The sequence below is a fragment of the Cervus canadensis genome, chromosome 11 (assembly GCF_019320065.1).
Source record: "Cervus canadensis isolate Bull #8, Minnesota chromosome 11, ASM1932006v1, whole genome shotgun sequence".
Classification (NCBI taxonomy): Eukaryota; Metazoa; Chordata; class Mammalia; order Artiodactyla; family Cervidae; genus Cervus; species Cervus canadensis.
In genome coordinates, this window is record NC_057396.1 from 24,561,662 (window position 1) to 24,587,052 (window position 25,391).

The 25,391-nt window shown below is 51.2% G+C and overlaps 2 protein-coding genes and 1 long non-coding RNA gene across 6 annotated transcripts in view; 1 reads left to right on the forward strand and 2 right to left on the reverse strand.

Annotated features, from left to right (window-relative positions):
* The first annotated feature begins 1,544 nt into the window (after positions 1-1,544).
* On the forward strand, positions 1,545-3,836 carry LOC122450305. The gene is made up of 4 exons (XR_006272096.1): positions 1,545-1,634; positions 2,260-2,327; positions 2,476-2,551; positions 3,530-3,836. It is a non-coding gene; the product is annotated as an uncharacterized LOC122450305 (long non-coding RNA).
* Positions 3,837-5,956: 2,120 nt separating this feature from the next.
* APOA1 (apolipoprotein A1) lies at positions 5,957-7,964 on the reverse strand. The gene is made up of 4 exons (XM_043482150.1): positions 7,782-7,964; positions 7,539-7,601; positions 7,203-7,356; positions 5,957-6,622 (listed from the first exon to the last, which is right to left on the reverse strand). The coding sequence occupies exons 2-4, from the start codon at positions 7,579-7,581 to the stop codon at positions 6,022-6,024; spliced, it is 798 nt and encodes a 265-aa protein (XP_043338085.1). The 5' UTR covers positions 7,582-7,601; positions 7,782-7,964; the 3' UTR covers positions 5,957-6,021.
* Positions 7,965-14,213: 6,249 nt separating this feature from the next.
* The window catches only part of SIK3 (SIK family kinase 3), a 256,890-nt gene continuing 245,712 nt past the window's right edge, over positions 14,214-25,391 (reverse strand). For all 4 annotated transcript variants that reach the window (XM_043481447.1, XM_043481445.1, XM_043481446.1 and 1 more), the window contains 4 exons: positions 19,370-19,533; positions 18,351-18,483; positions 17,149-17,319; positions 14,214-16,435 (listed from right to left, as the gene is read on the reverse strand). In XM_043481447.1, the coding sequence (XP_043337382.1) occupies positions 17,162-17,319; positions 18,351-18,483; positions 19,370-19,533 (455 nt within the window). In that variant the 3' untranslated portion in view covers positions 14,214-16,435; positions 17,149-17,161. The remainder of the gene's footprint in view (positions 16,436-17,148; positions 17,320-18,350; positions 18,484-19,369; positions 19,534-25,391) is intronic.

Consider the following 25,391-nt stretch of genomic DNA (forward strand, 5'->3'; position numbering starts at 1 on the left):
GATAAAGAATTCTGAAGGTAGTCACTTTATTGGGCCTCTGATTTCACATGGTCTATTTAGTTGCTTCTTCTTGAGAAGGCCACCTGCCAAAAGCCCTATTTCTACATTGGAGGCTCCTCCTGACTTCAGACTATGCTGTCTGAGAAAGGACAGGTGTTTGTAAGAAAGGAGAGATTTACCGAGCCCCCTTCATGGACTTTGTACCTATCTCATGTATATTTCACCAGAATTCTGGCCTTCCCTTCTGGTTCAGCTGGTAAAGAATCCACCTATAATACAAGATACCTGGGTTCGATTCCTGGGTCAGGAAGATCCCCTGGAGGAGCAAATGGCCAACCATTCCAGTATTCTGCCTGGAGAATCTCATGGACAGAGAAGTCTGGTGGTTTATAATCCACATGGTCATAAAGAGTCGGACATGAGTGGCCAACAAACCCTTTCACTTTTACAGTACCGGCATATCAGTAGTCTAGCCCCATTTTACAGAGGAGAACATCAAGGCACTGAGATGTTAGCTCTCTGGCCCTGGGTCATATGAGTAAGTGCCGAAAGCATCATTTAAACTGAAAATTTCTTGACTCTGAAGTCTTCACATCCAGAAGACAGAGCTCCCTGATCCTACCACCCAGGCTACAGCTCTGTTTTGGCCTAGAGGACACTTCACCCTGGGAAGGGCCCAGACCTCTGCTGGACAGCCGACTGCCCCTTAGAGCTTGTCTGGCCCCTCTATCCGCTGGACCAGCCTCACCCCAAACCTGGTTCCTTCCAGCTGTCTGCCCAGCCAGAGGACTACAGGGACTGGTATCTCCAAGCTGAGGCGCTGAGGCCTGAGGTCGAGAGGTACTCAGCGCTGGCCTCAGTCCCAGCTGCACAGTCAGGGGAGGGCCTCAACCAGGAGCCCAGATCCTGCCCCCTGGGGACGTTATCAGTGGGTCCAGAGGGCAAGGTGAATAGAGGGGGCGGTAGGATAAAGGCCTGGGGCTCAGCAGCCTTTGATCTTCCTCCACCACCCCCTGTTCTGGGATCAAAGAGCTCAGGGAAATTTCTGGGTCAGCTGCACCCGGGACTAAAGCCCAGAGATGGAGATCCTGGGGAGGGGGCTGTGGGCACTCAACTGTGTCCCACCTCCTGCACAAGCCCCTGCCCACAGGTCTTCTGTGACTTCACTTTGGACTCCCCAGCCCAGCCAGCTGAGTTGTGTCCAAGTCTGAAGAAGCCAATTCCCCTCTCACTTCACCCCCACTTCGCAGGCTGTTGTCAGGGCTTAAAGTGGGGAAGGACCTGGAAGCCCAGGGCGAAAGGACAATGTTTGTCCCCCAATCCCTTCTCCCATCTCACCAGCCTCTCCCTGGGGAAGCAGGCTGCTCAGAAGGAACGGGGTCACCCCAGTTCCAAGCCATAGGGGTGGCAGAGAGCAGGGTGGGCACCTTCAGCTTTCTAGAGATTTCCCAACTCCCAGCGGGCCTGGGTGCCTCTGGCTACCCTCTGTCAGGGTCTGGTCTAGATTGATCAGCTGGTGACCTTTGCCCGGCTGCCTGGGCCCACACGCTGCCCTGTGTCCGGGGGACAATATAAAACAGGTCAGAATCCTCTTGCCTTCGTACGCAGTTCATCCCAAGAAGCAGCCGCTCCAGGTAAGGCTCCCTGAGGGGTTGGGGGGAGAAGGGGAGCAGGATGGGGAGGGGCAGGTGGGGGTCTGTGCCCAGCCAGCGAAGCCTAGAGAAGCGCTTGTAGAGCTGGGGAAGCCTTAAGTCTTGATGAGTGCCTCTCCCCAGGCATTTTGGGGAGATCGAGGTCCCTAGGGGAAGGTCACTTGCCCAAAGCTACCCAGAGCCTAGTGGTGGAGCTGGGACTGGCACTGGCTCCCTTTGCTGCTCGCTCTGCATGTTTAGGATTAGAAAACTCAGACAGCCCAGTCGTGCCCCAGACAGAAAACCTGAGCCCTGGAGAGGGCAGAGAGTCACCCAGAGTCACTCAGCTTGTTAGTGGCAGAAACCTGGCCAGAATCCTGGTGTCTTGATTCCTGGTCTGGGGGTTTCCTGCTTCATGCCTCCCCCCACTTCCTCTGCCCTGGGTCCCCCAGCCCCTCTCTGAAAGCCTATAACCTCCCCCACATTAGCCCTCTCTCCTCCCGACTTGACCCAGCCCAGGCTCTGCTTTAGGGCCACCGCATCTCCCCAGGGAGGGCCGCCTGGTTGGGGTGGCAGGTGGTGGGGGGGTGGGGACTTGAGGAAGGGCTCAGAGGACCCTTCCCTGCAGGAACCAAGGCACCATGCGGCCCCGGCTGCTCCTTGTTGCTGTCTTCCTGGCTCTCCTGGTCTTGCCTGGTAAGCAGCGGGTGGAGACTGGGCTGGGGGCAGGGACAAGGCAGTTTGGCAGGTGGCTGGGGAATGCAGAGCCCCGATGAGGGGCTGGGCAGGAGCCAAAAGTTCCCCAGAGGCTGATCCACCGCACTCAGTCCTGCTCTCCTCATAGAAGCTACCAGGGCCGAGGAGGAATCCCTTCTGGACAAAGTGAAGGGCTATGCCAAGGATGTGGTTCAGAAGACCAGGTATGCCCTCACTTCCGCACTCCCAGCCCTACCTGCCCCTGTTCGGTGAGAAACTGGGCAGGTGGCTGTGCCTCTGAGCCTCCTTTCTCTCTGTAAAACATGCTCTCTCGCAGGGAGAGATGACGGAGGGCCACCGCATCCTGTCTCTCCTCCCTCTGTTGTCCCTTCTTTCTCCCTCCTTGTCCTCACTTTCGTTTTCCTTTCCTGATAATCTGGTTGGAGGTTTGACCCCAACCAACCCAATTTCAGCCAGTGTGTGTGCGTGTGCGTGCGCGTGCGTGTGTGTGTGTGTGTATGTGTGTTTCTGCCTTGTATCAAGTCCTCGGGCGCATGTGAGCAGAAGTCGGTCCTTCCTCTCCCACCTTGCCCCTGCCCACCAGTCCTCTGCTAGCCCCACCCACCTTCCCCACCTCCACTCCATCTGCATTGGCATTTCCATAGCAGAGGTGTTCACAAACACTTTTAGTCCTCAGGACCCACTGTAGAGTGGATATTATTTCCCCATTTTGCAGACAAGAAAACCAAGGCCCACTTAACCAAGTGACCTGCCCCAGATCACACTGCTAATCAACCCTCTGATGACTGTCCAAATGAGAGACTGCCTCCCTCTGCCCCACCCCGCCTGGAGCCACCAGGATGTACAATTCTAGGGGGCATCACTTGCCTCCACTAGAATGGCAGTCCTGACCTCACACATCTTCCAAATCAGTCACTCCAGCTTGCTTCAGATCCACCATCTGCCCACAGCTGGAGAAACTCTGGGGAACCTTGGCTGTGTTCCCATCATTACCCTCGGCATCCTTTCCTGGGGTGCAGCTATAGGGGGTCCCAGCCTGAGGTCTTGGGGCATTGCTGGGAGGGGTTGAGAGGGTGGGGGGGAGTGCCAGTGGGGGTAGGGTGGGAGCCCCATAGTTGTCACTGCCTAGAGACAACTCTCACCCCCACCCCATCTGCTCCCCTCACTTTTTTGACCCCCAGAGACTGGATGACTGAAAGCTTCAGCTCCCTGAAAGACTCCTGGAACTCGTTCAAGAGCAAGTTCAAGTGACTTCTGGGAATCTGCGTACAGTCCCACACAGTCTCCACCCTGAGGCCGTCTGAGATCTAAGAACCCCAAGTCCACCCGTCTATCCATCCTACTAGCTCCTTGAGTCCCGCAGCCTCCAAGGGCTGCCCCCAAGGGTCACTTACAAGAACCGCATTCTCAGTGCCCTCCCCGAACCCCCCCCTCCAAGACCTGGCCCGGTGTGTGCTGGCCTTCCAATAAAGCTGGATGAGAAACTGCCATGAGTGGGGTGTCCACCTCTTAGCAGCTGGGTGGAGCGAGGTAGCAATGGCCTTACCTAGCCTGCCTGCATGGACAGTTTGCGTGGAGGAGCAAAGGGGACGCTGGGTCTGGCAGTATCTGAATACACTGTCAAGTGCTGTGTAACATGATTGAGTGTGTGCTCCTTGCCAGGCCTTGCACCTGGCATTTTACGTCATTATCATAACGACATACTGAGTTGAGACTGTGTGTGTTCATCAAAATTCTGGAGTGGACGTGCACTGCCTGGGCTGCATGCCCACCCCCCTTCCCCGACTGCAACCACACTTGGGGGAAGGAGGCCGAGGGGGTGGTGGTTAAAGTAAGATACACCTGGGCTGTAGTCCTGGCTCCGTCACTTCATATCAGCCTCAGTTTCTTACCTGTAAAGTGGGCACAGTGATACCCCATCCATTGTAGGTCTGTTGAGAAGGAATGAAGGAAATGAGAGTGCGCAGCACCTGGCATCTCCAAGGCACCTGGTAAATGGCTGCCCTCGTCACTACAGGCTGAGCGGACTGTCCCCTTGGGGCCAGGACTGGAGGGGGGGTCCCGTGTCCTAGGAACTGAGGAGGAGCCCGAGGTCACCCAACACAGGCTGCAGCCCTTGTGTCCCCACCGCCCGTCAGATGTTCATGCAGGAGCGTTCCAGAACCACAGACTACTTGAGCAGCTCCCCTCCCTGCTCTTCCAGTGATAAGACTGAGGCTCCAAAGTGTGAAGGCACTTGCCCAGTGTCACTGAGTCAGTAAATTGCTTGACCTCAAGCCCAAGTGAGCTGCCCATATTTTGCTCAACTGACTCAGAAAAAGTCTTAGTTACTCCTATTGTTACAACGTAGCTCAAATGGTTAGGAACTAAAAAAGCCCACTCCTTTATGCAGTTAAGATACACTGGAGATGGAGGAGGGGTAGATTATCCAGCACCAAGGGCAAAAGGCCCTGAGAGAAGAGGGAAAGGGAAGCCCCCTGAGTGCACTGCCCAGATCTTTGCAGATCTTAAAGCCACAAGCATGCACATGGTGGGAGTCGGGTGGGGGGAGGAGGTGTGTACCTCAGTGTGAAGAGGAGCTGGCTGGGAACACTCAATTACATACAAACTTGAATGCCTGGCCGTTTTTTTTTTTTTTTTTTAATAATCATGGATGCTCAGGAGCACATAGGTTTAGAAAGGGCAACCTAGCCCATCCTGCTGTTCAGTCTTGGAAATGAGTTCACATCTCCAAGCTCCAGCTTCTGTATCCATACCACCCATTTAATCTACCCAGGATCTGGGAAAGCATACAGTGAGATGATGGATATGAAAGCATCTTGGAGATTAGAATGGGCTAGTTACTTGCGAGAGGTGGTGATTATTTTTCTTAGGTCAGAAAATAGGGGCTGGCAGGCTTGGAGCCCCAAGGATGGGGCTAGCACTGCTGGGCCTGAGGAAACAGCAGTTGTTTCGGAGAAGGGTGGGAGTGTGAGGAGTGGTAAGAAGCTCTGGTGAAAAAGGATGTGTTTGTTAAAGTACATTTTGAATTAATAAGGGAGGAAGGAGCAAGCGCCAAGCCCTTCGTTTGAACCTGCCCTAGGAAGGAACCACAGGAAGATTCCTGTGGGAACCTTCAAGTCCACAGGCTCACTGAGGTCCCTCCAACCTCAGCCGCCCTTGAGCAGGAGGGCTGGGGAACTATGTCCTCTGTCCGGGGAAATGCTGGGGACAGGGAGCCCACTTCTCCCAGCAACGCCAGTACTTCCTGCTTGAAGCTCTTTCAGGGCACCTGCATTGGATTCATCTGTCACTTTGCCTGGTCCTCTATTTCCTTCCTGTTTGGTCCTCCTAATGAAAGAGCATCTCCTACCCCACTCTTCAGCCCCCAGACAAGCAGGCCCTGTAACATTAAGGCCCTGAGAGGCCAGTGTTTGGAGCTCAGGACTCCACTGGGACATCACCAGGTGTCCCTGGCCACCGCCCCCTGGAGGCCCCTCCAGGATCCCCCCACCCCCATTCTCCCCAAACAGAAATTTTGGCTTTTGGAAAACTTTATTGTTTAAAAATCATCATCGAATCTTCAAAAAAGACAAAACAAAAAAACAAAAAACAACCCATCACGCGCGTTCCACTCCGGAAATGTTTATTCTAAGAAACCGAAGTGATGGCCAGGGGGGCAGCCCGAGGCATCTCACTGGGCGTTCAGCTTCTTGGAGGCCTCGTCGATGGCGGCCAGGATGCTGACCTTAAGGCTCTCCAGCACGGGCAGCAAGCCCTGGCGGAGGTCCTCCAGCGCCGGCTTGGCCTTCTCGCCCAGCGCCTTCAGCTGCTCGCTGGCCTTGGCGTGGTACTCGGCCAGGCTGCCGCCGCCCTCCTTCAGCGCCTCCAGGCGCGCGGTCAGCCGCTGGCGCAGGTCGTCGCTGTAGGGCGCCAGCTGCTGCCGCAGCGTCTCCACGTGGGCGCGCGCGCGGTCGCGGATCTCCTGGGCCAGCGGGCTCAGCTTGTCCTGCAGCTCCTGCAGCTTCTGGCGCGCGCCCTCGCGAAACTCCTCGCCCAGCGGCGCCACCTTCTGGCGGTAGATCTCCACCTCCTCGTGCCACTTCTTCTGGAACTCGTCCAGGTAGGGCTGAACCTTCTGCTTCACCTCCTCCAGGTCCTTGCTCATCTCCTGCCTCAGCGACGCGGTCTCCTTCTCCAGGTTGTCCCAGAACTCCTGGGTCACCGGGCCCAGCTGTTCACGCACTTTGGTCAACGTGCTGGCCAGGCTGTCCCAGTTGTCCAGGAGTTTCAGGCTGCAAGGGGAGAGAGAGGGCTCTCTCAGGCTACACCTCCCGGCCCCCTGGCTACCCCCAGAGCTGCAGCTCAGCGCCCGTGCTTTCCCCGTGTGAGACCTGGGCAGACCTGTGCCTGAACGTGAGGTAGCTGGGGGCAGATCCTTAGCCTAGCATCTCCCATCCATGGTCTCCCCCCTCACTCCCCACTGCATCCCATTGACCAGATGCATGGAGGAGTTAGAAGGAGACAGAGCTGGAGCTGGTTTTGGTGCCCAATCCTGTCTGTCCCCAAAGGTGGGCCTTTTAAGGACCTAGTCTCCACTCTTCCAGCCCATTCTTCTTTCTGAAGACAGCCATCTCTGTTGCTGGCTGGAGCTGAGAAGGGAGTTACGAATAGGCAGGGGCGGAGTGCAGTGCAGAGAATAGTGACCAGACAGCGCTGGTCTGCCCCTTGCTGGGGGTCCCACTCCTCGCTTCTGTGGGGCCCATCAGATAGGAGGTGGGGATTGGGCCAGTCTGACTGCTTCTCCCCACAGGCTTCTCCATCCCCCAGCACCGACACCCCCGACCCCTGCCACAGGCACAAGCAGGTTCTTACTTGAGCTGTTTTCCCAAAGCGGAGGCTTCAAATTGGGCCACATATTCTCTGCCACTATCCTTGATTGCTTCCACATACACGGTGGCAAAATCCTTCACCCGATCCCAGGATGACTGGGGGTCATCATGCTGCCAGAAATGCCGAGCCTGGCTCCCTGGGAGAGAGAGGGGAGACCCAGATCAGACCAGCTCTGGGCTGGGATCTGAGCAGAAGTGCTTGGCAGGAGAGAGGGGGGCAAGGGAGTAATTCTGCTCCCTGGGCCCAGGAGGGTGGTCCGCAGGGGTTCAGGGAGAAGGCTCCCCCCAACGGTTGGCTCCCTAGGTTGGGGGCACCTACCCGTGAGGAAGAGCACAGCCAAGGTCAGCACCACGGCTTTCATCTTGAAGGGTCGTGGGTGACCTGGAGGAGAAGAGGGGCCCGGCTGAGCAGGGCTTGAAGGAGCCCACACACCCCCTCCTCACTCCAGCCGGGGAGGAGGAGGTGGGACACAGGATGGGGGAGGGCCAGGGGTCCAGAGCCCCCAGCCAGCATCCCAGAGCCTCAAATGCCTAGAGCTGGGGAGCAGGTCGCAGCACTTACCTCAATGGCCAGCAGTCTGATCAGCCAGCTCTCCCCCGGCCTATTTATGTGTCCAGGCAGGGGCTGGGCTCAGAGGCTGATAAGCCCAGCCCAGGCCTTGCCGCTGCTCACTGGTCCTGGCGATGTGGAACTCAGAGTTCAAGGATCAGCTCTGTCCCTGGGGCCATACAAATAGAGCAGGCAAACAGGAAGCTACGGGGGCTGCAGGGCCAGGGATCAAGGGTTCCAGCAGGGGTGGGAGGAGGTGGGTACAGGCTTGCAGGTCCCCAGAGTCGGGGTCAGCTGTACCGGCTGTCTCCTCCGTGGGGATTGTGTGCCTGCCATTGTCCATTGTGCCACCGCAGCGGGTGAGAGGAAGGAAGGAGGAAAAACACAGAGGCTGCCAAGGACGGCTGGGACTCCTCCACTCAAGAGGTGCTCTCCCCTGCTGGCCCCTCGCATTCCAGGGTGATTATCTCACCCCCACCCTACCCCCACTTCACAAAGGCAGCAGAGGTTTCTCCCATCAAGGCTGTCGCATCTCTCTTTCATCCCCACCTCGCTCCAGGCCCTCGCAGACCTCCCAGACTGGAAAGCAAAGGGAGCCTTGTGCTTGGAGGCTGCTTGAGGAGAGAGAGGACAGTCCTCAGTGGCCCCCAGACTTGGAGACATCTAACATTTCCAAACACATTCTAAAGACCAACACAGAGTTGCCAACTTTTCATTTTGTCATCTTACGCATCGCCACTCCCAACCTGACCCAAACCCTACCATCAACCGTAACCAAACACAATCTCTTCCAAACCAATTTTTTTTTCAAGTCTCTATTGAATTTGTTACAATATTGCTTCTGTTTTATGTTTTGGTTTTACGGCCATGAGCATGTGGAATCTTAGCTCCCTGACCAGAGATTGGTACACCCCCTGCATTGGAAGGCGAAGTCATAACCACTTATCCCACTGGGGAAATTCCAAGATTATTATTTTTTTTTTCTTTTTTATTTTATTTTATTTTTTTTCCCATTTATTTTTATTACTTGGAGGCTAATTACTTTACAATATTGTAGTGGTTTTTGCCATACACTGACATGAATCAGCCATGGATTTACATGTGTTCCCCATCCCGATCCCCCTTCCCGCCTCCCTCTCCATCCCATCCCTCTGGGTCTTCCCAGTGCACCAGCCGTGAGCAGTTGTCTCAGGCATCCAACCTGGGCTGGTGATCTGTTTCACCCTTGATAGTATACTTGTTTCAATGCTATTCTCTCCCAAGATTATTTTTTATTTTTTTTTTTTTTTGGGGGCGCCCGCCGCCGCCGCCATGCTGCCCGGCCAGCGCGCGCACAGCGGGCGGGGGCGGGGCCCTAAGATTATTTTTTAAAGAACTTCCCTGGCAATCCAGTGGTTAGTATTAAGGGCTTTCCCTGCCAAGGGTCTGGATTCCATCTCTGGTTGGGGAACGAAGATCTCTCAAGTGGAGAGGCATGGACAAATAAAAAAGATTTTTTAACACCTAAAAAGGGCATAATCTCAGAATAAAGGACAGTCGCTTAAATGGGATACATAGATCTTTGCATTGTTCATTTTGACCTTGCATCCCACACAAGTGAGAATGGACCCCACCCCTGAGGGATGGCTGATGTTGAGGAAGGCCCTCTGGACTGCTGGCAGCAGGAGCCTGTTCCCTTATTTCATTCATTTTTGCCTTCAACTTTGCAAAATCCTGAAGGAGGCTCATGAGCCCAATATGCAATCTGAGTTTCCTTTCCTATCCGTAAAATGAAGACAAAAATGGGGGTGGTTGGAGGACAGACCCGAAGTCAGTGCTGTGTGTTCACTGGTGTTTTGCAGTGACATTTTCTAAGATTTCTCCTGGAAGGTGTGAGGCCCCCAATACCATGTCGCTGACAGGGCCTGGGTCATAGAACCTGTGAACATGCAAGGGGAGAGGAGTTTTGAGATCAGCCTCTCTCCACTCCCATCTCCAGATGAGGAAACTGAAGAGGGGAGGAATTTGCCCAGTGTCCCTGATCTCCCAGGGCATTAGAGGCAGGGCTGGACTTAGTACCCATGTCTCTGGACTGAGGACCCAGGGCAGAAATGTGCCCTGTGCCACCTACCCAGGAAACTCCCTAAGGTTCCAGAATTCAGCCAGGGCCTACCGTCTGCCAGATGCGAGAGTGGAGGGGGCTCCAGGCCTCTCCCACTCTAGCAGCCTCATGCAAGAAGCTCTGGAGCTGGGCTACATTCACTTTGAATCCCAGCTCTCCCACTTGTTAGCTGAACCTCCCCCACACCGCAGTCTCTTATCTGTTAAGCGAAGATAACAATGGTAATCTCCTAGTTATAGTAGGGGTAGCAAGTGGTACGGAGAACAATGTCCCCCACCCCCACCAGCATGTCCATGTCCTGCTCTCTGGAACCTGTGACTGTTCCTTTAAGTTGCAAAAGAGACTTTTCACATGTGATTATAAGTCCCTTGAGAGGGACTTCCCCGGTGGTTCAGTGGTTGAAGAATCTGCCTTTCAACGCAAAGGACACTGGTTCAATCCCTGGTTAGAGAACAAAGATCCCAAATGCCCTGGGGCAACTAAGCCTGCACACTGCAACTCCTTAGCCTGTGCATTCTGGTGCCACAACTAGAGAGTCTGTGCACGACAGCAAAAGATCCCATATGCTGCAACTAATAAATAAATATTAAGGACCTTGAGATGGGGTGACTCTCCAAGGTTATCCAGGTGGTCGCATGTCATCACAAGGGTCCTTACATACACAAGAGGGAGGCGGGAGATGCAGAGGCAGAGAAGATGGTAGATCAAAAGCAGAGGTCAGAGGGATGTGATTGTTGGGAGGGGACCATGAGCCAAAAGATGCAGGCAGGCTCTAGAAGCTGGATGAGACCAAGAAGAGTTTCCTCAGAGCCTCCAGGAGGAATCAGCTCTGCTGATGCCGTGCTCTAGACTCATGTGACCTTTTGTGGACTTTTGACTTCCAGACCCGGACTGTAAGATAATAAGTTTATGTGGTGTTAAGCACTAAATTAGAACATGCATGGCAAAACTGAAAGTGCCTGGCACTGAGTAAACAGTAACTGTTCTGCACCCCAGCACCCCAATTTCTGGCCTTGTGTCCCCTGCTCCCACTGAACACACTCACACTGGCAGACCAGAGTTATGAATGACTTCAGCCTCTGGTGGCAGAAGTGGGGGAGGGGTAGGGATCACATTTTCTCCGTGTGGCCTTGACACGCAAATGCCCAGATGAGGGGCTGATCTACCCCCAGCAGAGAGTTGGCCAGCCTAGTTCCTAGCCTTTTGTTAGAGTGGGAGGGAAGCCGGTTCCCTGCAGGGGGCAGCTCAGGGGTGTCTGGGGACAAGAGAGGTTCCTTTCTCAGCATACAGGGGACCACAGAAGTTTACCACTTGGGTGCTGTTTTGCTCTGCTTTACTGAAATGATTGTGGCAAACCTAGTATCTGAAAGCTGCCAATTCTTCAGTGGCCAAAGCATTTTCACGATGAACTGAAAGACTGGCAGGCCAGATATTCTCCTTGTTTGGCCCATGAGAAGCCTGAAGCTGACAGCTGCTAAGAGTTGCCTTATGACCTTCAGCCATCAGTGTTCACTGCTGGCCGGAAGGGAGTCGGGGGCCTGGCTTCCAGCTCTTTGATGGTTGTCTGTTGGTCAGCAGCAGCTGGGCCTCCAACTCCCAAAGCCCTTGTTTGATAATATCTTACCAAGCTGGAAGCTTTCTTTTTATCTAGTTTTAAACTTTTTATATTGGAGTATAGCCAATTAGTGTTGCGATAGTTTCAGGTGAATAGCAAAGGGACTTAGCCAGATATATACATGTGTTGATTCTCTCCTAAAGGCCCCTTCTATCCAGCCTGCCACATAACATTGAGAGTTCCCTGTGCCGTACAGTAGATCCTTGTTGGTTATCCATTTTAAATATAGCAGCATGTACATGTTGGGCTTCCCTTGTGGCTCAGCTGGTAAAGAATCCTCCTGCAATGCGGGAGACATGGGTTCAATCCCTGGGTTGGGAAGATCCCCTGGAGAAGGGAAAGGCTACCCACTCCAGTATTCTGGCCTAGAGAAGTCCATGGACTGTATAGTCCATGGGGTAGCAAAGAGTCAGACACGACTGAGCGACTTTCACTTCACTTCACGTGTTGATCCCAAACTCTCTATCTTTTCTCCCAGTTCTTCCCCGCTCCCCGGCAACCATAAGTTCATTCTGTTTGTTTCTGCGGAAGCTTCCTTTTTAAATATGTTGCTATGCTGTTAGTCACTCAGTCCTGTCCGACTCTTTGCAACCCCATGGACTGTAGCCCTCCAGGCTCCTCTGTCCATGGGATTTCCCAGGCAAGAATACTGGAGTGGGTAGCCACTTCCTTTTCAAGGGATTTTCCCAACCCAGGGATCAAACCCAGGTCTCCTGTACCACAGGCAGCTTCTTTACCATCTGAGCTTGTTCACTACTGTGTCTGCTCCATCTCATTGTAAGGTATTTGGCTTAAGCCAGCCCACGCCCCTCTGTTACTAATATTTTGGAATAAGGGAGACTTTCTGAACAGAGGCTGATGGGAAAACCACAGCCACAGCAAATGGAGCACATCTCAGGACCAGACTTGGGGTCCATACAGTCACTGTCAGAGGCACCAAGTTCCTGGGCTGGACTAGCTATTAAGAGGGTGCAGGGCCCACCAGTGATGGCCCTTAGTCCTACCACCCTGTTCCCCTGATGTGGGAAGTCTCCCCAGTTACCTTACTGAAGTGGGTCCCCTGGCGTGCATGGGAGTGTGGCTGGCTGGCTGCAGGAGTGGATTTTGCTCAGAATGACTGGCCACTCATTTCACAATTGGTGTCTCAATGTCATACTGGTCAGTCTGCACTGGGAGGACTCTGTTCCCTGCTGGGCCTGGCACATAGCAGACACTCAGCAAATATTTGCTCAATGAACTATTCTGCGCCCCAGAATCCTATGACCCCAAAGAAAGAGGCACCAGGGAGGCAGAGGGTCACCTCAAAGAGCGGGCTTGGAGAGGAGACACAGGAGTCTTGCGCATTCAGCCTATATTGGGGACCCTGCTCAGATTTTACTCTGAGTGTTTATGCTGCAGGTCGGGATGGGAGGCTTGAGTTTGGGAGGTCTGGATCAATTGGGAGGTAAGGAGATCCCCGTCACCACCACCCCTGTTCACTGTTTGATCATCTTGTTGCAGCTCCCAGTGATAGACAGAGCCCCAGTTTAGACCTCAGCACAGGGCATCGGAACCAGCGAAGACTCTCTCCTGCCCTCCTGCTTAGGAGACTAAGGTCATGGCGGAGCAGGAACGGAGGTTTAGCTCTCGGTAGCTACGCCAGCCTTCCAAATCCTTGATCTGTGCAGGTGGAGTGGGGCGGGTGTGGTGGGGAAGGAGGCTACCTCAAAGTCAGAAAGATGAGCAAGGACCTGTCGGCAAGGCTTCCAGCTTCACAGCTCAGACCCCTGGGTCCCATCCGGCAGGCAGGGCCGAGGCCCCTGACCTCATCTCCAGGGCATTCCAGCTGCCTGCAGCAGGGCGTGGCACCATCCGCAGAAGTTTCTTCCAGATTATTTGACGGCATCTGGTTCATCTCTGTTTGGTTTCACAGACACTCTCAGCCTTCCAAGGGAGTGTGTACAGACTTGGAAGATTCCCCACCCCCTACCCCAGCCCTTTTTAAAAAACCATTTTATTTCGTACTAGGGTAGAGGCCATTGACTGACAATGTTGTGATAGTTTCCGGTGAACAGGGAAGGGACCCAGTCACACATCAGAAGACCCTCCTTGAGAAGCCTCTTTTCTGCTCTCAGCAGTACCACAGTGACCTTCTAGTCACAGGGACTCAAAAGATTTTCTAAGTTCCCTCCTTTCCCTTGTCTTTCTATAAGCTCAGTATTTCCAGCTGCAGTGATCTTTCTTCATAGAAGGCTTCTACCAGCTATTTGTGAGCCATGGCTGGGACCCTGCAAGAAATTCTACCCTGTCCTCTGGAGTCCAGGTATGGAAAAGGGGGGAACTACAGCAAAAGTCCCCTTCTATCTTAACACTTAGGTGGTGTCCATATCACTGGGTTGACTGAGGTCACCCTGTAGAAGCCCCAGCCTCTGCCAGCTCTTTGAAGTCCTCCTCCTACTCCTTCAAAAGTATCCTCTCAAGGAATCTGTTTTCCATCAGACTCAGCAAACTGAGTCAGCAAACATCAGAAGTGTTCGCTTCTGAGGGGGCAGAGTCTAAGCCAGGTGTCTGAGGACCCAGCGTGAGGTCCAGCTCAGGCTTCTAGAGAATGCTCCTCTCTCAAGGCAGGGTGAGATAAAGCAGAGGTCAGGGCCCCACCCTACACATCCTCAGCCTCCTGCATTCCAGCTTCCAGCCTGAAAGTTTCTCCCAACTAGACTCCAAACTCAAGGCGAGTAACACAGCAGCATAAGAGCATAGTCAGGTGTTTTATTTTCACAATCCCCTACTGTCCAACCAGGTTACCAAGCTATAACTGCCCACCAAATAACGACTAAAGGTCTTACTGCAGCTTGGGTCTGGAGATTTTTTTTTAATCCTTTTTTAGTTCAACATAAATGAGAAAGAAAAAATACTCTGACATTTTCAAAGAACAGAAATAGGAAAGTATATTCATGTACGTTCAACATATACTGCGCATATTGGTTACTACAATACAAAGCAATGATTTTTTTAAAAGTGTAGTTTGCAAGATGGCACGGTTAATAGGCTCACTGGCTTTCGTCTGGATGCTCGCTGGGGGGCGGCAGTCTGCTCGTCCATCAGTACCGTGAACAAAACAGGCTGAGTGTGTGGTAGGGGCCGGCAGGGGCGTCAGAGTGGCAACGAGCCCAGAGAAGTCAACAGTGGCTGTTCGGGCTCTCTCAGTTGCTTCCAGAAGGTGAGTAGCTGGTGGCTCCCACCAAGTAGAGGGGATGTGGCGACCATGGAAACACAGAGAGGCTCTTGCACTGCAGAAACCCACTCGAGGGATGCTGGGTCCAGGAGCTGAGCTGCCAACATCAGAGAGAAGGACAAGCGACATGGGGGATCCTGGCAGCAAAACCAGGATGGCCATGCTGGGCACCCGCTTTCTTCTGTGCAAATTCAGGATGAAAGATGAGGAGGGGTCAGGGGACCTGTTACTCTGCTTCCCCAGAAAAATGGATCAAGGGTATTTAACGTCTCTTCCTTGTTTTGAAGATCAGAAGGCGATAACCCAGATCTTCTGTCAGCCCCCCAGCCAGCAAAGACTTTGGTTTCTAACGGTGAAGGAAAATAAAGATAATGACGCAAACAATAGCTATTGCATATGCACTGCTTCAGCAGGGAAGGGGGGGCGGGGAAGGAGACCACTACATCTGTCACTGGCACAAGTGAGAACTGCTCACAATTACAAGGTCTAAATAAAATACTTTGAACAAAAGGTGCAAGTCACAATTCAAATAGAACAGAATCTGGTTAAACATTTCTCTTTTAAACAAAAATTTCTTTTGTTTGTATTTATTATTAATAATAATAACAATAATAATAACAATAATATCAACATTTACCAAAAACAATTCCTACATGATCAAGAATTAAAATAGGGGCTGAGGATGCGCAGAGAGGAGGAGGAGGTTAGGAGGGTGGCAGGACCCAAGACAACCTCCTGTTCTTCTTGCCTGTGACAAAGAGGCTGAAAGGGAAAAGCGTTATATATATAGATATATATATATGTATGTATGTATGTATATATTATGTATGTATACAGATACATACATATATATATGGAGAAACAATCCTTGTTATATCACAATATAAAATGAGAAGGAAAAGTGACACACAAACACAGTGTACCACTGTTGGGTGTTCAGTCCATGGGCAGAACCAGCAGGATGATAAAGGCAACCAACTTTCTGAGTTACAAGAGGGGAGCTGAATTACAAACCAAAGACACATTCTAATTGGCAACCCATCAACGCCAGGCCACTCTCAGCCTCCATGCTGACATTCTCATGTGATTTTGGCTTGGCCAGACATGTTTTTCAGTGGATCCCAGCAGAAAAGACCTCTCCGGGTTCCAGGCTTGGGGTGTCTCTTTTTGCTCTCCAAGGGCCAACAGCTACTGCCCCTTCCCTCTTGTCTCTTTCTCCAGCCACTACATTCCAGAGTAGGGAGTACATCCCTCTAGCTTTTGCTTCTGCGTAAGAGCAGTTCAGGGACTGGAGGGCACTCTGCAGACAGAGGCTGGGGAGGGGAATGGCTCTGGGCCCTGGCCACCATACACTAACTGCTTTGCTCTTCTGTCTTAAAAAAAAAGGGAAAGAAAAGAAAAAAGAAAGAAAATCACCTCAAAAAAAAAAAACTAAAAACAAAAACAACCAAAAATAATCCAAACCAAACCAAAGAAAACCACCAACTCAAATACACCAAATACACTTTCACAAAAGGTGGGGAACATGGATTTCCTGTTTATTTCCTTGGTGACTTGGTCATACAGGCGAACATGGCAAAACCCCCCTCAGAACCCAAACGAACAGCACACTGATGGACCGGGGGGAGGAGAGGAGCCGACATTCTGGGAGGAGGGAAACAATGGCAATTTGGCGCAATGCTGCTAGATACTGTTGGTTTAAAATCAACCTTTTCATTCCCGCGCTGTACATAAACCTGCAACAGAGCAGACACAGAGAATGAGTTTGCAAAGACAAAGACTCAAATATTCCATTGAAAACTTAAAAAAAAAATGGTTCACTTTACCTCAGCTATTTTAAGAGGATTTGCTGTACTGAGGCTCTAATACAGATTTGCCAGATGGCTTACCTTTCATGGAGTCTTTTCTGTTAATGAATTTTCAAAGACAGAACTGATACTACCTCTTGTGTATGTTTAGGCATTAGTCCTGCAAAATTGGCCAGTTGACCTGTTTTCTACTGCTGGCCTCTGATCACAAATTTCTGGTATATTTTTCCACTTGCAGCACAGTCTTAGAAAAGATCTGGCTAGACATATATTCTTGCTGAATTTCATCCTTTAGGACTGAGTTCAAGAACTACCTCCTTTTCCATTACCATGGCCAGAAGTCTGGTCTGTTCTCTGAAGCTCACTTATTCTTTGAAGACTATGGCGCCTATAACATGTCTTATCCCCAAGAGTTCAACCAAGAGACCATGGCCAATATTTCTTCCATATGCCCCCATCTACCCCTCAAACAATTAGCATGGTGCTTAATGAAGGAGCAGAAAGATGCAAAAACCTTGGCTGGAGGAGTGGTGTTGTCAAGTTCACTGGCTCAAAGTTCATGTGGAAGGAATCTCCTGATGGGATCAGGAGCTGACACGGAGCGAAAGGGCTGGTCTGGCTCTGGCCAGGGTGATACTCACTTTCCATCTTTTGCTACACGCCTGCCTGTTCCATGCTGAAGGAGACCTCGGGGTGCTTGTAGCTGAGCAGTATGTCAGTGATACACGTGGATGGGTAGCAAGAGGAGTTTAAATGCTGGCTGCCATCCGTCAGGTCCGGGTGCTCCTGACCTCCAAGACTCTCCCCGCATTCTACAAGACCAAAGAAAACTTGGGAGGTTTGCAGGGAGCTTGGGTGGGGGGTGGGCAAGAGGTAGAGAGAGGAAGAGAGAAGTCTGAAACTTCTGCAGCCCTGAATTCTAGTTCAGAGCAGGCCCTCAGTTTGGTTAGTGACCATGACTGGGGACCAGGCTTCTTCCTTTGTCCCCACTGTCCATTTCCCCCTCTTCTTTACTGTCTCCCATTGTCAGGCACTGTCAGCTCCTGTGGTGTGGGATAAGACAGCCTCATGCTGGCAGACCCTGACACCTGGGCATATTCTATGCTCAGGGCATGGGCCTAAGCACTTTAAACTCCCAAGCACAGGCCTCCCAGGTGGTGCTAGTGGTAAAGAACCTGCTTGCCAGTGCAGGAGACGTAAGAGACATGAGTTCGATCCCTGGATCGGTAAGATCTCCTGGAGAAGGAAATGGCAATCCACTCCAGTATTCTTGCCTGGAAAATCTCATGGACAAAGGAGCCTGGTGGGCTACAGTCCACAGGGTCGCAAAGAGTCAGACATGACTGAATGACTAAGCACGCATGCATGGAAGCTAGCAACTGGTCCCAGCACAATCGAGGTCATGGGCTCTATTGTTTCTGTCACTACAGAGGAGGATCTTGGGGGTCAGAAAGGTTAAGCGCCTTAACCTGTGGAGCCAGTACAGAGCAGTCAGGATTAACTGCAGATCTGTCCACTCCGGGTCTGTGCTTTTATCAGCTAAGACCCCCTCCCTCTGCTGGTTCTAACGGGAGGCAGACACTAGAACCAGAACAAGAGTGACTGAAGGGGCACCTGAATGTGCATCACAGACGAACAGTGACGGCCCTGCGCTCAAGCAGGAGGCGGCCTCCTCTGCGCTCACACACTCAATGCAAGACAGCTGGGAAAGGCAGTGTCCAGAAGCCCGTGGGGACGCTGTTCCCACAGGCTGTTTATACAAGAGGGGAGTAGTCACTGGTGAAGAGGGAAGGGGTGCCTTCTAGAAACTTCTTTGGGGTGCCCCATGCATAATGCCCCTTACCCTCATTTTCCCCGTCCTGGAACTGCTGGCTCCCCATGAGCGAGGACTGACTGAGAACCGCATCCGACATCCGGGCAGAACTAAGTGCCTTCCCCGCCACGAGACTCATGCCGGGCAAGCTGTCCAGCTGCACCTGCAGAAAACGATTATCAAAAGAAGTGAGGAAATCAGAGAACGCGCCTTAAGAGACCGCTGTGCCCCTCAAAGGAGCCCAGGCAAAGGGCGGCCTCAAGCACCATCCCAAGCACTGCTACCCAGGCCCCCTTCCTCTGCAGGGCCATCCAAAGGGGGATGCTGTGGGGGGAGCTAAGGCTGGGGCGGGGGTGGGGGCGGGAAGGACGGGCACAGTGAGCCTCAGCCGCTGCCGCTGACATCTGCGTGGCGTTCCAGTACCAGGCTTCTGACCTGTCTCATCGCCATGAGGCTCTTAGGGCAGCAGAGTCCAACAGCACTCTGTTCGAGGACGGGGATGTTCTTCTGCCCCGTCCAAATCAAAAGCCGCTGGCCACAAGTGGCTACTGAGCCCTGGAATGTGACTAGCATGACTAAAGAACTTGGTTTTATGTTTTATTTTGTTTTAATTACATTTAAAATTGAAAAGTCACATGTGGCTGGTTGTGGCTGTATCAGTGCCGCCGAGAAGTCTGCCCTAAGGCAACAAAGCTCTGCCAAGTGGACTAGCTCCCTTCAAGTCTGAATAAATTCAAGGCAGCTGCCAGAATAATAACTGAGAGTCTGAAGGCTCATCTGCTGGGGCCTGAGTTTCAGCTGTTTGGGGAGAAGTTCAATAACTAAGACTAGAGGAAACGGATGCTCTTGATCCTCAGCTTCAAATGTGGAGCTTGGCGTCAGCAGAGATTCTCCTGGAATTTCAGGCTTGTTACAGTGATTCAGAGACATGCTCCCTGAGTGCTCAGGGGCGCTGGACTCTGATTGAGAAGAACAAGAGACACCACCCCACATTCCTAAGTTCTGCTTTCAAAGATCCCACTTCCGAGAAGCAGGAGGGGCCGACGTACATAAGCATCGTCGCTGTTCTGGATGGTGTGATGTCTCTGGAGGGTGCGGGTCCTCTGGTGCTCGCTGACTGAGGGGTGTGTGGGGTACCCGAGTCCATTGTGATCTGGCAGCTCCATCGCTTGTCCGGGAGAATTTCTATCCATGCAGTTCCCTAGGACGGACTCTGAGAAGACAGAGCGAAATAGGGCCAGTCAGCAGACCTAGTGTTTCTCTCAGTCCACTCTCACCAAAGAAGCATCTTGCAAGGCACAGTTGGCCCTGGTGAGGACCACCATTGGCAGACCACTCTCTGCCAATCCTCAGCTGGCTGGTGACGCTCGGAGGAGCCTGGACCAGCCTGCCAACTCTCAGTCCTTTCTGAGCCTCTCTCTGAAGGCATCATTCCCTTACGAGAAAAGAATCCCATGTGTTAGTGGTTGGCTGAACCTTTTCTTGTCTCTTCATTTCTCTGCTGATTTGACAGTGCTGTGTTCCCAAACCTAGATGCACAGGAGAATCACTATTGGACTTTCAGGACCTCCAGCCTGGGAGAATGACTTCCACCCTGTGGACGCCTCTCTCTCTGCCCTTGGCTTCCCCTCCGTACCCCACCCAGTCCTCTCCTCTCCTCCTCCGACTCCAGCCCCAGCTCCTTTCAAGGGTCCTCCCTCTCTTTACCTCTCTATCCTTGACCTTCTCACTCTCCCCACACTTACTTTGGCAATATCATCTATTTTCATGGCTTCAACTACACTGCTTCTATGTAAAGAATTACTAAATGCTCTTTTAAGCTCCAGATCCAAAATTCTAACTGTCTACTAGATATCTTTCCCTGGATGGCTAAACAACATCAAACACTTCACAGGTTCAATTCTGAACTCACCAGCTTCCCCCACAACCAACACCTCCTTTCCTAATCTTCTGGGTATGAGCTCAGAGAGTCCCTGCTGATTCCTTACTCCTGGTTCCACATTACCTGAAGTCTGAAGAATCTGCCTCTCCAGTGTTGGTCACTTTAATATCTTTCTTTCCAGTCTCATTGTTTCCATGAAAGTTTGGTTACCTCCTGCTTGGATCACTATAATAGGCTCCTAACCATTCCTCTTCCACGACCCTACAAAGATGAATCTTTCTATAGTGGAGCCCAAACCCCTCATTTTCACTGGCCCAGCCTCTCTTCCAATGAGCATCCCACACAACTCACCCCTACATTCTAAGCTTTGGTCAAAGGGAACCACTCATGATTCAATGCATTTGCTTTCACCTTTCTCTCTCCCTGGAAATGCTTAATCTTCTACTTCCATTCCTGCCAGTTCTAATCAACATATCCTTCTAGGTCCATCTCAAATGTTATCATTTTTATGAAACTTTCTCTTTCAAATAGAAATAAATCATTCTTTCCTTTCATTGTCAGAAGGCTTTGTTGGACTGATTATGCTAACATTATTCCTGGAACCATCTTCAATTATGTACTTGTCTTAATGCTTCATATTAAACTGTAAATTCTTTGAGGACAAGAATTATTACATTCATGTTTGTGAGCCTTTAGTATTCCAGAATACTGTCTGATACCAGTGTTTAACAATATTCTAATTGATACCAATAAACGCTCTCTTAATACAGGTCAGTCACCTGTCAGAGTCAGGATGGTCAAGAAGAGTACCAAGGCCACACCAAGGTTGACAGGATCCTCCTGTTGACACATCTGGCTCTAATCCTTAAGAGTCTAGCACTTGAACATGTGTTTTCTTTGTTTGGTTGGTTTTTCTGGGTTAAAGTTCCCTGGCAACTACCAGGCTTATCTCACAATGAACGGTACCTTGGTGAGACCAAGTTTTTAAACAAATTTTAATGGGAAACACAGTCCTAACGCTAACTGCACCATCCCAGTATCTGTGTGAAAAATGAAAGTAAAACAGGCTGCTTGAGTGATGTGTAAAGGGTTTCAGGTCTCTATATTCAAGCGGTCTTCTTTACCATCACGGTGAGGCCAGGGCTTAGGGGCTGAGGTGGGACGGGAAGGGAGGGGAGTGACATGACATGCACCTTGCTGGTAATGCAAAGCACTCTGGAGGAAAGTGAGAGGAATGGGAGCTTCCAAACGACTGAAGAGGAAAACGAGTGAGACTAACCTGCTCGGTGGGATTAGGTCACCCACCCCCAACCAGCCCGATCCCTGTGAGTGGGCACAGTGCATGCGCTGGCTGCAGGGCCAAATGAAGGCCACCAGCAGGAAGTGGTGCCAGGCTGCCTCTGTTGGGTCATATGTGTGCTAAATCTCCCTCCCCACCATCTCTCTCTGTTAAATGTGCTTTTATGCCTGCGAACGGGGTTTCTCCAAATCTGAACACCCACCCTCCTTTTGGCCCTGCCCGTGGGAAGGCCCCACGGACTCTGTCCTCCTCGGCTGCTCTCTTCACAGCCTTCAGGTCTGGTGCCAACACACCTGAAAGGCCACCGAGACAGGCAGAGCTCTTCTTGACGAACCTCACGACAAGCCTTCCTGACTCCCCCGCCTGGAGCTCAGAAGCACTAGCTCTGGGGTCAGGAAGCCCCAGGCCTGGATCCTGGCTTCACCAGAATTCCTGAGCAAGTTACCTGACTTTACTGGGTCTTGGTCTCTTCATCTGCAAAACAGGACTTACTCCACAGGTCTGTGAAGTGCTTACTTGAGTTTGGTCCTCTGTAAGAGCTCAGTAAAGACTGGTATTATTTATACTCATTTCAGAGCTATTATTTCTAACAGGATGGGGCACAATGAACCAGATGATAGAAACAAACAATAAGATGATTTTATCACAGAATCCTACTTTGAGAATTATGGGGCTAGTTTATCACAGGTAAGTGAACAAGTGAGTCACTGAAAATTTAATTTCCAGAAAAGCAGCCTCTGGTTTAGGAGAGATAAATATGTGTTAAAAACTAGATGAAAGGGAGTTCCCTGGTGGTTCAGTGGTTAAGACTTGGCGCTCTCACTGCTGGGGCCCGGGTTCAATCCCGGGTCACGGAACTAAGACCCTGTGAGCCGCACGGCCCTGTGTGCTCACTCAGTCCTGTGCGACGCTTTGCGACCCCATGGGCTACAGCCACCAGGCTCCTCTGTCCGTGGGATTCTTCAGGCAAGAAAACTGGAACGGTTTGCCATTTCCACCTCCAGGGGAGCTTTCTGACCCAGGGATTGAAGCCAGATTTCCTGCAATGGTGGGTGGATTCTTTACCACTGAGCCACCTGGGAAGCCACACAGCACAGCCAAAAATAAACTTAGACAAAACAGAAGCATATTAATAGGAGTTGGGTAGCAAACCAGGGGTCTCTCTGTTCAAATTTCAATATAACTCATAGGTCAAAGATCAGGAAGGGCTGGCACCCTTGGCTTGGCAGATATGCTTGGAAGGGGAAGAATGCGAGGCAAGGGGGCATAAAAAGGAGAACATAACACTAAGAATTCAGGGGATTTGAAGTCAGGTTCCAGCTCCATCACAGTGTATGAACTTGGACAAGTCATTTAACCTCTCCTAACCTCAGTTTCCCTATCTGAAAAATCAGGGTTGTTTGGGGGCTCAAGAGACACCAGGTGTCAAAGGGCCTTTCATAAATTGGAAAGGACTACACAAGCAAAGTAATTATTTTTAGTAAGAATGTTGAGTTTAGAGGGCCCTTGTGACTCTATGGATGAGACCCACTGACCAGTTTGGCAGGGGAGGCACTGCGTGTAAAGAGACCAACCCACTGAGCAAGGAACGTGAAATTGAGGCTCAAATCTCTGGCATTCCTTATAACAATTCAGCAGCTGAAGGAACTGTCAAGCTCACCAAAGGATGCAGAAAGAGGATGCCAAGAGCAGGATTCTCAGGTATTTACCTAAGCAAAGCTGAGAAAGTGCAGAGAAGGGAAGACCATCTGATCAGGCAAGGGGAAAAAATACACAAATGGACACGGTGCATACCGCCCACCTACCTAGGGAACCGTGGGGCAGCTTGCACAACTGTCTCTTGAATCTGTCAATGTTGACTCATCCTTACTCATTTACTGGGTCTTAAGAGAAAATGAGAGAAGTGCATGTGTGCATATCCCTCTCAAAGGTTCTGGGGGGTAAACCCTCCCAGTCTGTCACCATTTGACCCCCTCTGTGGGGCCTGCAGTCCTCCAGGGCTGCTGAAGCTGAGCAGGCTCAGGGAAAATGTCGTCTTCTCTGTGAGTTCGAGCCGGTGATCTCACTGCGTAAACGGATTACGCTATCATATTTATTTGCAAAGTTAAAAAAAAAAGAAAAAAATCAAGTGTATGTAATAACTAGCACAGAGGGGGAGATAAACCTTATTTCTACTCCTGGGGGACAGAAAGGGAGATTACAGGCAGCATGGGGCATGTCTAGCCCTGACCTTCTACATATTTCAAACAGACCTCTGGCAGGCTGCCGGCTCAGCACTCTGGCAGTGCCCGGCCCCATACTGATTGGTGGCAAGTGGCCATAAAATAGGTAACTGTGGCCATTGATAGGCCGGCTTAATTCTCCTTGACTAACATCGGCAATCCCTGATAATCTACCCTTAAGAAGTTTTAGAAGGATGACACAAGCTCTGCTTGTTATAATTATACCTTTTACAGCATTCATTACGCAGTGCTTCATGTTAAGGCTGTTTGTGAGCTTGTCTGCCCCCATCCCCCCAGCATAAGCTCCCTGAGGGCAGGTTCTCTATCTTTTCATCCCTGCCTTCCCCACTGGACCTAAAATACAGTCTTGTGTGACCTAATCATTCAATAAAGTTCGTTGAATTTGCTCTGTCAGAAGTAACAGATGGAATGTTTGGGGGTTACTGTGTAACTACACAGAGATGGAGGTATCATGAGAGGAAGCAAGAGGCATTCCTGCCACCCACAAAGATAAACAAGGACGAGCTGTCCCCACATGCCTGCAGGGTGGTAGGGGGAGAGCATCACAACCCGTTCTTGGCAAAAGGAACAGCAAATTATCTGATGATTCTTTGTTGATGTCAAACTGCAAGCTCTCAAGTTCTTAAGAGTAGAAGCATCTCAGGTGAGGGCTTCCCAGGTTGCGCAGTGGTAAAGAACCCACCTGCCAACGCAGGAGACGTGGGTTTGATCCCTGAGTTGGGATGATCCCCTGGAGGAGAAAATGGCAACCCACTCCAGTATTTCTGCCTGGGAAATCCAATGGACAGAGGAGCCTGGCTGGCTACAGTTCTTGGGGTCGCAAAGAGTTGGATATAACCGAGTGACTAAACAACAACAACGTGTCAGGTTAAAGCAGGAAGAGACTGTGGAGTCCAGTTTCTCCTGTAAAAGGGATCATAAAACATACGCCCAGGATGGTTGTGAAAAATAAATGAGTAACTGACTGGAGGGCACCAAGCCCAAACAGACGTACTACAAACACCCTCCTGGAGCGGGCACCTAGCCAACATCCCTCACTACACAGATGAAGACGGAGGGAGGGGTTATGTGCCAGGGGGTCACAGAGGAAGCTCCTGTGTCCAAGCTAAGGACAGTGGGGACGCCTCAGCATAAGAAGTAGTCTTAAACATGCAGACATACATTCCCAGAGGGGTTCTAACTCTGGAGCAGCTTTGGGCTTCCCTAGCCCATTTTTTCTCTATTGCATTATCTAAATGTACTGGATCCTAAACCCACGTGGTAATCAACTGGGGGCTTTATTCATTAAAGATAATTGTATATATGGTTCCAAAAGTCTCAAAACAGAAGTGGAAAGAGGTTAGAAAGAAGCAAGTAATAGTATTCCAGAAGAGGCATAAGCTAAGTTAAAGAGTAAATTGAGAGTAAACTACGTAGACACAGGAAGGATTATCTCCAGCACACACTGGCCAGGGGGACAGGAGATAAGAGCATGGCCTCTAGGAAAGCTCTTAGCAAAGGTCAGGAAAAGGAGATCTAAGAAAAAGGAGGACTCTGCGGGGAAGCAAATCTGATCATGGTAGCTCAGCCAGTGAAGAATCCACCTGCAGTGCAGGAGACCCTGGTTCGATCCCTGGGTCAGGAAGATCCCCTGGAGGAGGGAATGT